Source organism: Hemiscyllium ocellatum, chromosome 18, assembly GCF_020745735.1.
Source record: "Hemiscyllium ocellatum isolate sHemOce1 chromosome 18, sHemOce1.pat.X.cur, whole genome shotgun sequence".
Lineage (NCBI taxonomy): Eukaryota > Metazoa > Chordata > Chondrichthyes > Orectolobiformes > Hemiscylliidae > Hemiscyllium > Hemiscyllium ocellatum.
This window is the reverse complement of record NC_083418.1, coordinates 17,474,798-17,492,276: the sequence shown is the minus strand read 5'-3', so window position 1 is coordinate 17,492,276 and position 17,479 is coordinate 17,474,798. Positions and strand designations below refer to the sequence as shown.

General features: G+C 40.8%; 1 protein-coding gene across 1 annotated transcript in view; it reads right to left on the bottom strand.

Moving 5' to 3' along the window:
• The window catches only part of pdhx (pyruvate dehydrogenase complex component X), a 191,996-nt gene that overhangs the window by 157,385 nt on the left and 17,132 nt on the right, over positions 1–17,479 (bottom strand). The window contains exon 3 of the mRNA XM_060838405.1: positions 9,517–9,617. Within this exon, the coding sequence (XP_060694388.1) occupies positions 9,517–9,617 (101 nt within the window). The remainder of the gene's footprint in view (positions 1–9,516; positions 9,618–17,479) is intronic.

The following is a 17,479-nucleotide window of genomic DNA, read 5'->3' as shown; positions in this document are numbered from 1 at the left end:
GTTGACCCTAACAGGAATGTGCTGTCTCTGAATTCTCGTGATCTCATTTTTGAAGGCTTCCCATTTTCTAGCCATTCATTTACCTTCTTATTCTTACAGATAACTGAGATCTCCTTGAAATTGCTTTTCAATTTCCCAATGACCACTGGAGGGTCTATGGTACAATCCCAATAAGAGTTCACCCCTTTCTTATTTCTCAGTTCCACACAAATAACTTCTCTGTATTCCCAGGAATACCCTCCCTCAGTACAGCTGCAATGCTAGCCCTTATCAAAAACACCACTCCCTTTCTTGCCCCCCTTTCTATGGCATCTGCACCCTGGAGCATTAAGCTGTCAGTCCTGTTCATCCCTGAGCCACGTCGCCGTAATTGCTGTGGTATCCCAGTCCCCTTTTCCTGACCATCCTGAGTTCATCGGACTTCACTGTTCGGCCTCTTGCATTGAAATAAAGGCTGTTTCATTTATCAGTTCTGTCTCATTCTCTGCTTTGTACCTACCTGCCCTGACTCTTTGACTTGCTTCTTTTCCCAAATGTACCAGTCTCAGCTTGATCTTTTACCTCACTATCTCGCTGGATCTCACAACACCATCATTGCCCCTCACACCGCACCTCCCCCCCCACAACCTTACTAGTTCAAATCCTCCCCAGCAGCTCTAGCAAATCTCCCTGCCAGTCCGTTAGTCCCTTCCCAATTCAGGCACAATCTGTCTTTCTTATACAAGTCACTCCAATCCCAGAAGAGATTTGAATGATCCAAAATTGTGACTACTTCTCCACTGTACCAGCTCCTCAGCCAGGCATGCATCTGCTTTATCCTCCTGTTCCTACCCTCACTAGCCAGTGGTACTATGAATAATCCAGATATTACTACCCTAGAGGACCCACTTTTTAAATTCATGCCTAACTTTCCTATATTATCTCTTCAGAATTCATTCTTTTCTCATCCAATGTCGTTCATGTCAATGTGTACAATGAAGTCCTGCTGGTCCTTCTCCCTTTTGAGAATATTCTGCACTCTCTAAGAGATATTCTTGATCCTGGCACCAGGGAGGCAACACACCATCCTTATATCTCACTTTCGGCTGTAGAAATAGTTGTCTGTGCCTCTGACTAGAAAGTCCCTATTGCAATAGGGGGCTTGGAACCTAGTGTACCCAGCCTTACATTAGAGTCAGTCTCGGTACCAGAAACCTAGCTATCAGTGCTACATTCCTGAGAGTCCATCATCCTCTACATTTTCCAAAACAGCATATTTGTTCGAGATGGGGAAAGCCACAGGAGATGCCTGCACTACCTGCCTGCCTCTCCTACCTTTCTTAGAGTTAACCCATCTACCTGACTGTATCTCTGGTTTCTCTCCCTTCCTACACCTGCCATCCTTCCCATCCCCTAGCTCCTGTAAATTCCTCATTGCCTCTAACTGCCGCTCCAACTGATCCATGTGATCGGATAAGATGAGCAACCAAACACACTGCAGACATAATGATCAATAACATATAAACTCTCCCTACTCTCCCACATCTGACAGGAAGAGCACATCTTTCAACTGAAGGCCATCTTTGCACCTTAACATCTACAGACCCAGAAAATGACACAGTCTTGCTGCTTCTCAGACTTTCTTCATCAACCTGCTGAGACATGTTATTACATACCTCTCAAACAGGGAGGACTTGAATCAAAGTTCATGATGCTGGAAAAGCACAGCTGGTCAGTCTGCATCAGAGGAGCAGGAGATAGGTAGATGAAGGTGAGGGTGAAACTGATAGGTGGGAAGGAAGATGGAAAGATAGGACTGTTCAAGAGGCTGATGCTGAGTTGGTGGGTTGGATCTGGGAAAAAGGTGGGGGGGGGGTTTGAAAATGAGGAAACAGATGAAATTCACATTGATCCCATGTGGTTGGAGGATCCTCATCTTCCGTCTTGGGACCCTGCAACCACATGATCAATGTGGATTTCACCAGTTTCCGCATTTCTCCTCCCCCCACTTCATCCCAGATCCAACCTTCCATCTTGGTACCACCCTCTTGAACTGTCCATCTTCCTTCCCACCTATCTGTTCCACTCTCCTCTCTGACCTATCACTTTCAACCCCACCTTCATCTACCTAGCACATTCCCAGCTACCTTACCCCCCAGCCTCGCACCCTCCTCCCATTTATCTCTCAGCCATTATTCATGGTCTTCTCACTTGTTGCATGACATTCATTAAGTAGTAGCATTAGCATCGAAAACATTAACAACTCATGTTTTGCCTATTACAAATCTGGCTCAGTGGCAACAGCCACACCTCTGTGCCACTGCTGTGGCTCTACATGTATCATAGAACATAGAAAAATACAGCGCAGCACAGGCCCTTTGGCCTTCGATGTTGCGCCGATCCAAGCCCACTTTCCTCCATATGCCTATCCAATGCCCGTTTAAATTCCCATAAAAGGGAGAGTCCACCACTGTTACTGGCAGGGCATTCCATGAACTCACGACTCGAAATCGTGAGTTCATGGGATCTAACGTGGGATCTAACATTACATCTCCTTTCACAGTTAAACTGGAAATTATGACTTCTTTACGTACTTTCATCTGTGCTTCACCAAACTCTCCTGGGTGGAGCAAGTAAACACATGGTATCACAGGGCTAGGTAAAAGTGACAAAGCTGCTTCATCTTACGGATCAGCTATGATCACAGAATCACACAACATCTTTGTCCATTTCCCCGAGACGTTCAACTGTATTAACATTACTGAATCCCCTACTATCTGCATGCTGGGGGGTCACCATTGATCCAAAACTGAATTGTACTTGCCATGTAAAAGAATTAGGCATGTGAATTCTGCAACAAGGAACTCAGCTCCTGACTGTCTAAAACCTATGCACCAACATCAAGGCACAGGGAAGGGGTGTGATAGAATACTCTCCACATGCTTGGTAAGCACAACTCCAACAAAACAAGACATAATCCATGGAAAAACAGACTGCTTGATTGGTATCCCAGCCACCAGTTTGCATTACTATTCTTTAGCACAGACATGAGGAGTGAAAATGGCCTCCTTCCCCGAACTTACCAAACATTGCTGGGAAAATCATCAAAAACTCATGAAATAGCAAACTGCATTCCCACTCTTTTTTTAAAAAAACAAGTTTTCCAGAGATATCCAAGTGTTTTTTTTACCCCACATGATGTCAACACTGAGTCTCCTATTACGTAACTTAAATACAGAAAAGTTGAAACTTGGTGACTGAGAATTACATACTTTGCAACCACAAACAGCAAAAAGACTTGTTAAAAATTTAGAGTGCTGGTTGATGTCTTTGGGACCATTAATTTTTAATCTCGTAAATTGAAAACATGTTCCAATCCATGTTAAGAAACTCCATAAAGGATCTTCTAGCAGTATCAAAGACTACTGAAGTATCTGTTTTTAAGATGGGCTTGCTTCTTCCTAATGGGAAGTAGGTCAGCAATCCGACAGATGTACCTACAGAATGCATGAAAACCAACTCAGTTCAGATCTTTAAATACTTCAGTGAAACTTTCCATTAGCATGTTTAAGGTGATGTGCATGCAAAGCTTTGAAATTCTTGTATTGGAATGGGGATGCATTTTTCATGTACAGAGGAATCTCGATTATCCGAATATCGGAAGATTTCAAGGTCCTGCATTAAAGACGCAAGTATACTGTATTCGATTTACTTGTACTGAAGATGACGTGAAAACGCTGGCAAAAACAAAGAAATGCAAGCAGCTCAAGCAACAGCGACTCGATATATTTTAGTTAAGAGTTGTTACACAGCCCTTTGCAAACGTTAAGTGTTTTACAGTAATCACGGGACTTTACTGGGCCATTCATTGAAAAGAAAGGCCAAGAACACAAATGCATGTGAGAGGTGAGGCTTCCCTCTCTCTATCACGAGCTCCCGGAAACTGATACTGGAAATGGTTTGGTGATCGTAGAAGCTGTTTGGGACCTTGTTTCATGCTGGGATTTCTTGGTAAGGGTTTAGTTCTTCTCACTTTAACCTGTAATTTCCAGACTGCAAAGATTAGTTTGTTTAAATTGCAGACTCATTAAAATTATAAATTTAAACAAGTTCTCTGGTAGAGCACCAGTACGGCTTCCCCTGTTCAAATTAAAAATTGATTAGCTGAATAATCAATTATCCCAATAGTGCCTGCCCATCTCGTTCCGATAATCGAGGCTCCTCTCTACAACTTACAAGATGTTAGTCTAGAGTTGGGCTAAACATTTTCACCTAACAGGCTGCATCACACTACTTCAACAATACAAGAATTCATATTATTGAAGATGACAGACACAAAAATACTTGTTCAAATCTTAGCCATTGTTTTCTACAGAAAACTACAGAACTAAAACGAGAGAACAAAATCTGAAGCATCCTAAGATTTCAGTGACTGCAATGTCTGGTATTGGGTTGTCAACAATGTGTTACATAATCAATTTGACTTGTTCGGTCCAGATTTTTTTTTAAAAGCCTCCTGCAAATAGTTTTGGAATTTGAATTCATACAAATGTAAGAACTGGTGCAGACTGATTTTTGTTAAATACACCATATACTTGTAGTTCTGAACCAAGTGAAAAATGTAACAGAAGATGTAAAATGCAACAAAAGGCACAGAAAATTAGGGAGAAAAAGGATTGCTCAAAAGGGTATGTAATGATAATTTACCAACGAAATGTGTAAACACAAACAGCATTCAGTTCCGAAGGGCTTCAGTGCTTGCTGGCCTTGCCTAGAGTGGACCAGTATACAACTGTGTATTATATAACTTGTTAGATTTTGCAACTCTGCAGTACAGGTTGTGTTGTTAGACAATTAGACATCAGAGCTCATGCTCAAAGTCAAATGCTTTATTTCACTAATGTGAGTTAGCTCGCAGCACATGGGAACAAGCTGATGCCCAGTCTCTTCAAATCACACAGACCATCATTTCCAGTTGGTGGACTAAAATATATTGGGCCTCACTGAAAAATGCATCAATTCAAAATATTTTCCAGTCTGGCCAAGTAAGCAATGATCACACGGTGAAGTAACAAGGCATCAGTTATATTCTCCCCGAAAATATATACATTCACTACTATTACATAGAAACAAGTCGAAAGAAGGTAATTTAATGACTGGGGACATGGGTTTCAATGGCTTAATTGATATAATTACAACTTTGCATCTCCTCAGAAACATCTAATCACTGCTCTAAACAGTGGTTTCAGATTTTAATTTCCCAGCTGGTTAGTAATTACACGTGGAACTTTGAAACTTCAGAAAAAGTCACCCAGATAAAGTCAATTCTCAAGTTCCAGTGTTGCAGGCGAAACATTCTGGTGAATGCTTACCTAATGCTGTGATGATGATGTTTGGATGGAGTATTGCATTGAAGAGTAACTTTATCACATTGGGATTCGACAAACACAAAGATTGCTTGTTACTATTCCAATGTTTCCACCAATTTACATTTACCCCACCCCCCAAACTGTTTATTTCCTTTGCACACTTCATTGCTGGCTCATCATTGTATTTGAACATGAGAATGCTTTCACACTTAACCAGACATGTTAAATGTTCATGATTTAGGAGGTTACCTTTTGATCATAGATTTCCCACAATCACTGCAATAAATATGTTTTTTTTAAACAACTTTTTGACATTGCAATCATACAGCACAACAGTAACATAGTAATCTGGTTTAACTATGATCATGTGCGCTGCTTTATCAGTCAACTCTCATCTTTTAAACTTTCATGTTATCATCAGGCTACAAGGTCATGTTTAAATCCTCTCAATCTCACCTCTGACATACAATCTACTTGCCTATGAAAATAACACAGTACAAAGTATGAAACCTTGACATTCCTGACTCACCAGTTGCTGTATAATGTGGCATTGACGTTGACAAACTGTAACTAGCATTCTTAGTTTTCAGAGACTGAATTCTCATCAAATGCCTCCATAGACCAATTATACTTATGAAAGCACAGAAATACAGCGAGCGTAAAAAGGAATTATTACACAGCTGCTAAGTCTGTGAAACTTCATAGGTTTGCTGCATACAAGTATGCATTTAGCAAGAATATGTTGGGAGAACCATTTGTAAACCAAGATGATCCCATAGGATGGCTCTTGCATTAAAGAAATAACAGTTTTAAAACTAATTTCACTGTAAATTGACAAAAACTGATTGTGCTGAATGATTTACATGTTAACTACATCAATATGTATAAAATTTCCCACTAACAACGTACCAGGTATTTGATTAAACTTTTACAATGATAAATTCTTTGCAGCAAAAACTTTTCTTAAAAATAGCTAACTACAGTCACTCCAATCTGGTCATATACCATCCTGCAGTTCCTAGCTGCCCAGTTTTGCATCTGCCCTAATTCTGCTGGCCTCACATACACAAAGAGTCTGACTGCCCTTCCCATATCCCACCTCATACTTCACAACCAATGCATTCTCTCCCCACAATACAGTTATGTGTATGCTCCCCACACCATATCAACTAACACTGACCATGCAACTTTACCATTATCCTACAAGATTTCATTCTGAACAAATATTGTGTGTTGGGACAATTAGACAAAAGTGGCAGACCTAAAGGTTCCAGTAATGAATGGCCATCAGAAGATGATTGACTACCAACAAAGAAAGCAAAATAGTACAGATATTGGAAATTTGAAGCAAACACAGAAAATACTGAGAAAACTCAGCAGGTATGGTAGCATCTATGGAGAGAGAAAAGTTTAATATTTTGAATCCTAAAGGACACTCCTTCAGTGGAGGACTCATATAGAACCCAAAACTTTAATTGTTTCTCTCTCCACAGATGCTGGCAGATCTATCAATTTCTCCAGCGCTGCTTTTTTGTTAATTAACGTAGCACATTGAAGCCAGTTCTGCCAAAAGGTTCAAAAAGTATGCCCAAAACTATACATTTTATAGCAAACACTTCAAACTTCATCCATCCTAAGGTGACTTAGATAAATTTTCAATACTGGAAATCAGTATTATTAACTGATGTTAATAAATCTCTAGTTACTGCGAACTATTGAACTATCCATTTGACAGTTATCACAACATATGGAGAAAATTTTAGACCTAAAAAGAAATTTGGAAAAAACTGATGAATAATGATCCCTATGGTGCTTCATGAATTCAACTGAATGATAAACGATGGCTATGTTGATTACTGTATAATATGTTCATTGATTTTGGCACTACACATTTTGCACTATTGTTCTATAGATCTGTTGGTCGATGCCTTATAAGTTTGCTGACTGTATTGGCTTCTAGGCTGTTCCCATGTTTCTGCTCTAAAGCATACTGTTTTCCTTTCCTCACTGCACATGTCTCCTGGGTGATCTCACCCTTCCTTAGCTTGTAATGTGGCTTTTAGCTAGTGCCCTTGGCTCCCCAAACTGTTCTCCTCAACTTCACTAATATTCCTGCCTCTAACTCAATTCTACTCTGAATTATTGGACAATAATTCATTCTGTTCCTGCTCTTGCTTTCCACAGATGCCACTTCTTCCCCCTGTGCAATACTGGGCCGTTTACTACTCAGTCCACTGTTTCTGAGATAACCATCTCTTTCTGCTGACATCCCTGATCTTTCAATGGTTCCAGGTTTAACCTTTACTTGACTGTAAAATGCTCCAAGTCATCTCCAGCTTTTGGTGTTACCTTCGCATTCACAGGAAAATAGGCCTGATTCCTGAAGCGTTCAGGTGGTCAGATAATGTTTTATGCTGCTCCAGGCCTGCTTATATTATACATGATTCCTTGGTGGAAGACAGGGCTCAGGATGGAGGCAATGCAAAACCTCCCTGTTCTGAGGTAAAGACACTCTGTAATCACTGTCACCACAGCAAACCTTTTGAGGTTGCCAAATCCTATACATTATCTGGTACCTTTGATTCATTGGATGTGACATTACCTCCAGGAGATGGTTCTATCATCTGTATCAATCCAACAATTCTCCTGCTGCTGAGCATTACCTCAAACGGTTGTCCAGGCTTGAAATTGTTGAAGGTCTCTGTATTGCTGTCAATTGTTTACTCATAATATGCTCCCGACTGCATTTTCCCAATTGTCTAGATGTAGTCTCTTTTCTGTACAAAAGTTATTTCTGCGAATAACAAGACAATGTCACTGAGGTACTCGGTTTAACTGTTTCCCAGTACCGGTGATTTGAACTGTGCGAGTGATAGTATGAGCATATAAAATTTATGTGGCAAAATTCCTGCAGCAAAATGAACAGCAGTTTTCTTATTTGTTCCCGGGACGTGGGCCTCACTGGCAAGGTCAACATTCCTCTCATTTCAGGCTTGTAAAAATATGCACACTTTTTGTTATTTTGCTTAATAGCAAGATAAATTTCTAACGTATTTATCTTTCTGAAATTTGCTAATCAGCCCTGTGAGTGAGTGAAAGTGAAATGCGACACATTACATGAAAAAATTAACCACTCCAGTTTTAGTCAGCTTTGTTACTGACAATTCTCATTTGAATAATTAAGTTTCTATATAATGTATCGAGGCTCCTCATCCATTATTTAGTCAAGAATGGCTGAGAATTCCAGGTTAATCTGTATATTAATCAGACTTTGCTGTAGACACTTTCTACCTTCAGGCACTAGAAACCAAGAGATTCCAGTACTGACTAACACTCACTTTATACACAAGCTGTATTGACTATGCTGAAATAGTAATTTCCCACAGTTGTCAACAAACTGCCATGCAAAATAGAATCTACATGACTCATTTATAGATATGGAAACCAAGTGTTTCAAACATTACCGTTAATCTAGTGAATATCGCCAAGCCTAGAGACTTCATTTAAAACCACTGGTGAAGCCGTTAATTTAAAAGGGCAGGATAAATGATAGTTGACAGGGAAACTAATGAGAACTAAAGGAGAGTAGCGTATGACTACATAACCAAACTCTTAAAACACAAATCAGTAGCAACATCTACAGTACAGCATGCCTTTATCTGCAAAATATTGATTGATGACGACTTATCTGTAATCCTCTCTGGTAACCTACAAGAAATCCATCAATCTCCTAAAGCTCATGAAAGTAGCTGTTCATTGAATAAAACATTGCATTTATTTCCCCTTTTCCAGACCAGATCTAACATCAATCCAAGCAAAGATTATTACCTTTTGTATTATCCTTTGCACCTGAATGCAAGCTTTGCTGGAGGAATTGCATTTCAAAGATAAAACAAAGAGCAGTGGGAATATTAGAATTAGCAAGCCTTCTTCAACAATTCTTAGCAATTTCAACCAGCAATTGAGCTCTGCAGTCAAGCTCCACTGAATTTATTCTCTCAGCAGCTGCTGAGAGATGCATCAGAAACAGAGGCTAGCCCCATCCTTCAACCTCCTCAGCTCCTTTCCTTGCCCTTGATTCTGCTACACAACATTGAATGTACTTTTTCACCATTCTGAAGGAGAACGATGATGAATGACTCTCTTGATCTGAAATTTATGTTCTTACCATGATTTTTGCCAGCACACCATCGTCACTCGAGTCCAAGGTAACCACAGCTTTGTCTGTTTCTATCTCACACAGTGCATCACCAACATTAACAGTTTCACCTGGATAAGCAAAAAAAGAAAGAATATCAGAAAAATGTTGCATTTGCATAGTACCTTTCATGTCCTCAGGACTTCACAAACTGCTTTACCACAAATCGACTGTTTTGTTAAATTAGATCAATGTCAGCAAACATGTAGTTCCCAAAAAATGAAACCAATACATTTCTGGATAATCTGCTTTGAGTTATTACAGAACGGACATAGCCAAATATTGACTCGGGCACGGGAGAGAACTAGCTTGGTCCTACGTGAATATCAAGGGATCTTTCACCTATGAAAACAGATTAACCTCCAGCAATGCAACATTCTCTGAATACACAAGTCAGATGAAGGCCTGAATTATGTGATCAAATCCTAAAGTGGGGCTTGATTCCATTACCTTGTAACACAAAGGGATCAGTGCTTTCACCAAATCAAGAGAGCCAAAACCGATGAAAAGGTGCTGATATGATGAAACCCATTTCCTGTGTATTCAGTTATAGTAGGTAAGCTCACATTCCCTGAGAATAAAACGTTTGGAGCACACTCAGTTCTAAGAATTGCTAGGTTAGATGAAGTGCTTATTGCATGGCAATCAATAGGTCACCCAGAACAGTATATGTGTCATTGAAAAACATTGCAAAAGATTACTGACAGGGATGGAGTTGTGAAGCAAACAGAGATGAGACTCCATATTAGAACAGCTGGCTAGGAGAGCTGGTTTTTAGCTTGCACTGCTGGGAAGGCAACTGAACTACATTTGTTATACATAAGGGACAGAGAGTTAAGTCAGTCGAACTACAGCTGAGATGTGGGGATGCAAAGCCATAAGTAATATTTGTTTGATGCAGCTGAGAAAGACTGTATTCAGGGAAAAAAAAGATTACAAGGTAAAATCTAGCTTGGGGTTGGCAAAAAAGTTAAGAGTTCTGCCTGTAAATAAGAACCAGAGTGCAGATTTCAAAGCTTAGCACAGCGTTGATACAAGGGAACGAGGGTGACTAAGCAGAACAGGAGCAGACATTGAGGCAGTTTATCACAGAGTGGTTTGAGGGGGCTTTAGGGACAGATTGGCAAAAGTGAAGAATGGGGATGCCTTGTGAAGTTTCGAGATATTTGGTGACTCACCATGTCATTAACATATGTGGAGAATTGCTGTTAAATCTGTGGAGGAATGAGGACTGAAGATACTGGAGATCAGAGTTGAGAGTGTGGCATTGGAAAAGCACAGCAGGTGAATCGACGTTTCGGGCAGAAGCACTTCATCAGGGATGAGGCTCGGGAGTCGGGGGCTGAGAGATAAATGAGAGGGGCATTTACCTCTTAGCCCCCAGCTCACAAGCCTCGTCCCTGATGAAGGGCTTATGCTCGAAACATCGATTCTCCTGCTCCTCAGAAGCTTTTCCAGCAACACACACTCAACGTTAAATCTGTGGGATCTGTCTTGATTGCACTTTGTTTGATGGGTGTCACAGGGTGTTTAATCACAATCTGTTACCCATATTTTCGAATATGTTAATAATGTGTGTTAGAAATAAGTAGTCTAGGTGCTGCAGATTGTACGTCTGTTCTCATGATGTTTAGTTTATCAGAAAAATTGTCATTTAATCCAAAAGGACAGCATGGTGGCTCAATGCTGCTCACAGCACCAAGGACTCAGGTTCGATTCCTGCCTTGGGTAACTGACTGTGAGGAGTTTGCACATTCTCCCCGTGTCTGCGTGGGATTCCTCTGGGAGCTCCGGTTTCCTCCCACAATCCAAAGAGGTGCAGGTTAGATGAATTGGTCATGCTAAATTGCCCATTGTCGGGGATGAATAGGTCTGGGTGGGTTACTCTTCCCAGGGTCAGCATGGACTTGCTGGGCCGAAGGGCCTGTTTCCATACTGTAGGGAAATCTAATCTAAAAAATACTGGAAGCTTGTTTTTGTTCTCTCAGGAAATCTTGTTGGTCTCACCGTTTGCCTACTTTAAAAATAGAAAAGATATTGATCTCTAATCAGATTTTAGCATAAATTTGCCAGCCTGAAATCATAATAATTTTGTAGTCTCATGTAGGATCATAAGGGACAAGGCAACAAACACAAGACTTCACTTCTGCCACCCAGTGATTGTGTGTGTCTGTGTGTGTGTCCAAGAGAGAGAGAGAGAGAGCGTGCAAAGTTTGAGACCGTGACGCAAGAATTCAAGATAGCAAAGATCACTACAATGATAAACAGATTCTTTTGCATTCAGAGTTTGATTTGGATGCTATAGAGGTAAAGTGAAACAACACAAAATTTAGCAACGTAATTGGATACATCCTACAGTAACGATTAGCATTAGCTGTGTGGCATCAAACAGGATATCAGGCCATTTAAAGGAAACCAGTTAGTTTACTTTATCCCCATTTCACACCAAAACAATAATTTTGTTCTCATGGCAGAAAGCCTAGAGCTGGCCACATTTGGGAACAATTCATACCTCTTGCATTGTTCAAGTCACAATTGGCCTGTTCAACCAGCATAATCTCTGGTTTTTCAATGTACTTGGCCAGAGATAACAGGGCAACTGAAACAGGATTCTCAATGAATACCACCGAGCAGGAGGTCATGGAAATCTTCCTATTTCTCACCCTGCATTAAAAGCACTGACCCTGCTGAGGAGCTCTCTAATTCTGTGAAACACTGGGCAACACAAAATTGTATTGGAGATTTGTTCCTGATTACTAAACAGCTCATTTAAATACAGTATATAAATTTGCCTGGGAATGTCAACTTAGCTTGGATTTAAATAGGTTTATTTTAGGCCTCCCAAAACAGAATAAAAATTGATTTTTTTTTAAACAAATTCATGCCAAAAATGTTAATATTACAATTAGCACTATACATTCCCTGAATGTTCCTTTATCGATATTACATTCGGCTGCGATTAACATTTCAGAGTAAATCGCTGTATTTTTATGAGAATTTTCAATATTATTGGGTATAAGTTAGAGGGGCTGGATGGCAACGCAGAGTGATGCTAACAGCATGGGTTCAATTCCCACACTGGCGGAAGCTACCATTAAGGACTCTCCTTCTCAACCCTGCACCTCACTGGAGGCACGGTGACCCTCACATTAAACCATGTTAAACTGGCGAATTTATTTGTTATTATCATGCTAAAACCACCAGTTTTAAATTGCTAAATTCCACATGTAAATAAACTGGTTAACAGCTAGAAAGGTGAAACAGAAATGGCATCGCTAAATTACTCCGATCTCCTTAGAGTTGTCAACCCTCCAGAAATTAAGAAAGGTTTCTGGCAAATAACCCAAGAGAAAATTCTTTGCAGCAGTAACAGGAAAGTAGATTCTTCACCCCCCCCCGAAATTTTCTTCGAATGCTTTCATGCATTAGTAATGAAATCATTGATGTGGAGGAAAAGGTTCTTCCATCGCCCATTCTTCAATTGTCCTAACATGCACGAACAGAGATGCCAACCTTACATTTCATATTCCTACAGGAATTAGATAGCTATCAAACTGAATATGGTTCTTTAGCCCTCTTAGAGATAAAGTGAATCCACACTACCCATCTTCCAACACGTGGATTCTGACAATTACCATAAAGGTTACACACAGATTCCACAAAAAGTCAGTGTAACTTGAAATGAATTACACAGTCCAGCTGTGGGTGGCTTTGCAAAAGAGGCGATAGCAAGCCAGGACTGTGCAGATTGCATTGGTTTGGGAATGTGATGCAAGCAGACAAAATTATATCTAGAGAAGGCAGTGACAGAGCCCATCGAGTAGCTCAGATGACATGCATATTCTAGATTGTGCATTCAGCTCTTGTTATTTGATAAAAAATGTCAAATTCCCAGACAGGGGACACCTGTTGTGAAACATGTAGCTCTGCAGTGTTATTACACAGTATAAGTGATAGTGAAGTGTGACTTCCGTTTATAACTCCCACCACAATGCAACTGCATGCCACAATTTTTATTGGAGTGCAAAAACACTGCATAATTTATACTGCAGTGATGTCAATTTATATTTCAATGAAGTTTACAGGAGAGATGTTGACTGATCCCATGTAGATTGCCACTTCGGCTCTGTTTTTTAATTTCAGGCAGGAGATTCCAATCAGGACTCATTCAGAACTCATTCAGAAATGCGGAGCCATGCTCTGGCGACAGTTCTTACGCTGCATAGAACTGTCGGGAAGGCAGACCATGTTCCTCCTTCACTGCAATCAGCTCAGCATTCTGACATTTAAAGGTCCTGGCAGTCACTTTGATGGCTGCTTAGGTAAGTGCGATGTAAGGCTGCTGGGAAGGTAGGATTCCAGATAGGTAGATGCGGGGGGCACTGATAAGTAGGTTGCCAGGTACCAGGTAGGTATGGTGTCAGCTGAGTAGGTGTAGGGTGCTTGAGGGAAGAAGCCAGATGGATAGGGTGCCACCTGGAAAGGTATTAAGGTACCAGGTTGTTGTATGCCAGCTGGGCAGGGTGCCAAGTAGGGCAACAGCTGACTGGGGTTAAGATGTCAGGCAAGTAGGATGCCAAGTGGGAAATGAGGCAGGTGGCAAAGTAGGTTATTGATGCAGTATTTAGGGTAGGTTGGTGTCAATGAGAGAAACCAGGTCTGGCAGTGCTGAGGAGGGTGAGTGCCAGATCTGGGGCAGGTACGGTTTGGGTCCAGCAGTGCAAAGGTAAGTGGTAATGGCAGGAGGGGGTTGGGTACAGTGAGGGGAAGCGTGGTAGGGTTGGATTGGATTGGGTCCAAAGGCGGGGGAAAGTGTGTAGGGAGAGTCAAATTGAGACCGATGGCATTCATTTGCATGCAGAGGAGGATTGGGTTATTGTAGTGCGCTACAATGCGGGTTCAAAGGATAGCCTGACGCAACGCCCAATTACGGTGGGAAATGGCAGTCCGGCCAAGGAAAATCTGGGTTCTCTCTCTCTCACTTTCTGTAGGATATCCTGTATGTGCAAGTGAAACAGCTATATTAATGTGCTATAAAGTTCCCAGAGTTAAACATCCACTCAGAAACAGGAGTTGCATACAACAATTGTCATACTTGTTTTGGTCTCCCGATTTGAAGGGGAGATAAATCTCAGCAGTTAACAAAAACGTCTAAACTTTGGGAAAGGTCGGTTAGAACGTTTTAATGATTTATCATCATTTTCATTGGTCAGGGCAGACTCTGTGCTTAACTGGTGTCACACATAATCTTAGCATGCTTCACAGTCACTTGACAGGTACAATCGCCCAAATGTGTTCATATGGACAAGATTCTGAGAGGATTTGCAAGGGTAGATGTGGAAAAATTGTTTTTCCTTGTGGGATCTCAGGACAAGAAGGTATAATCTCAGAACAAGGAGTCACATGTTTAAGACAGAGATGAGGAGGAATTTCTTCTCTCCGAGGGTTGTCAGGTCATCAAATATCGTTGAATTAACAGATTTTTAACAGTAATGGAGTCAAGGGTTGTGGGGAAAAGGCAGGAAAGTGGAGTTGAGGATGATCATGATGGAGCTGTGACAATAGACTGAATGGCCTATTCCTGCTTCTATGCTTTATACATGATCATAATCCATTGCTTGCAGCCTAACAAACATTATCAAGTAGGAAAATCTATATACAGTGATACAAAATCACTATGGATTAATTATTTTAAAATGTGCTTTTACTGCCCTCTTCTGACGAAGTAAAGAACATGCTGTTTCGTTTAGAGGGATCCAAGTGCCAGTAACAAGTTTCAGTGCTCCAAGTGCAGCTTGCTCCAGTTGATACAATAAGGAAAGCAAGAAGCCGATCACACCTTTCACAACCTCAGGACGTCTCAAACAGCTTTTGGAAAAGTAACGGAGGAATGTGATCACAAAATTCCACACAAAAAAGCATGACAACAACCAGATAATCCGCTCTTACAACGTTGATTGATGGATAAATATTGACTAGGAGACTACACTCTCCCTCAAAACAATATACTGCTGTGATCAAGGCAGGAGGAGTGTATCACTGCTGTAGTCCTACTAGTCCCCAGGTTGCAACATGAAAATACTTTTTCCAGTTAGCAAGGTGACCAATTAAAAACCTACCTATATCAGGTTTTAAACAAAAAGGTCTACCAACCAGATTTCTTGATAAATACAATTATTGGTTTATCCTCAAAGTAAAACTAATTTAATAAAAGGTTAATAACTGGTTAACATTCACAGTCAGTAATGTAGACTAATAATGGCTTACTTTTTAAAATTCATTCGCAGGATGTGGATGTCTTTGGCCAGGCCAGCATTTAATCGCCGGAGTTGCCTGGAGGTAGTAAGACCATCCCCAAACAGACAGACAGACAGACAGACATGCCGCAGGAAAAGAGAACAAGCAGGTTTCTTTCCAAGGACTGGCTTTTTTGAAAGCGAATACTTTAGCCAATGGTTCCTCTGTGAAGGCTAGCCAGAACCCTGGGTGCTTGGTCTAGCTGCTCAGGGAACTGAGGAGGAAATTGAAAACAAAGACTTCAAAAGACAGTAGTTTCTGCATTATTCCTAATGCCACACACTCATGAGTATCAGAATAGGATAGAGCAGATGAATGTGTGGCTGAAGATACAGTGAAGGAGGGATGGTTTGAGATCCCCGAGGCATTGGGGCATTTCAGGGGGAGAAGTGAGATATGTACACGTTGGTTGGGCTACATTTGAACAGGAACAGGATCAACATAATTGCGAGGAGGAGACGTGGTTAGCTGTTGGAGTGGGATTAAACTAGATTAGCAGAGAACAGGATCTTGTCTAATTGTTTAGAGGGGAGAGGAGCTCAAATGGAATTCAAGTGAAATGTGAGGCAGAGGAAACATAAGCTACATAAGAAAGTGGTGAACTTAGCAAGACCAAACGAGCTGGGAGCTTAATTAGGCATGTGGAAGTCGGAAACCATAGCTATTACCAGTACTTAGGTAGAGGACAGATAGGATTGGCAGCTCAACATTCCTGGTCATAGGGTACTTACAGGAGGTAGAGAAGAATGGGGTAAATATAACATAGATCAAGGAATCAATTAGAATTGTAAAGGGGGATGATATCTTGGAATGATGCAGCCATATGGATCAAAGTAAAAATCACAATGGAACAATTACACAAATGGGGTGGGTGCTATAGGTCCCTAAATACTGTCAGGGAGAAAGCATTGTGGAGACAGTGACCACAATTCAGTTAGATTTAGGATAGTTGTGGAAAAAGGACAAGGATAGGCTTAGGATAAATATAAAGTTCTAAACTGAGAAGAGCTAATTTCACTAAGATACAATTTGGCCCCAGTAAACAGGAGCTCAGATAAAACTGTGCCAGAGCTTTGAGAGAAAATAGCGAGAATACAGAGTGTTCCTGCAAAGGCAAAGGGTGGGAATTAAATAAAATATTCAATAAAGATGCAATAATTGATATTACTGACTATGAATGTTAACCAAAATATAATTGTTTATCAGTTTAAAGATCGCCAAAGAAGGAAAGACTGCTTTACAGGGAAAGGCTCCTTGAAGTTAAATCACTTTGGCTATTTGATTATTTTGAAAGAGCAAAAGGTTAAAGTGAGAAATTTCCACTAATCCTCTGACTGGTGTAATCAAGTCACCAATCACACATGGCTCTCTCTGAAGTCTGACAGACATAGCTTGCTCAGAAAATACCTTGAGGGGTTTCTTCAAAAGGATAAATAAGTTTCACCCCTGAATTCATGGAGAGGATTTCCTTTTAAGAAATGGGTGAGACTGGCTGGGTAACTTGTTTATATCAAAGGTGAAGTTATCATAGACCTAATACCAGGGCAGCATGGTGGCTCAGTGATTAGCACCAGGGACCCAGGTTGGATTCCAGCACGGGTTTCCTCCCACAATCCAAAGATGTGTAGGTTACGCG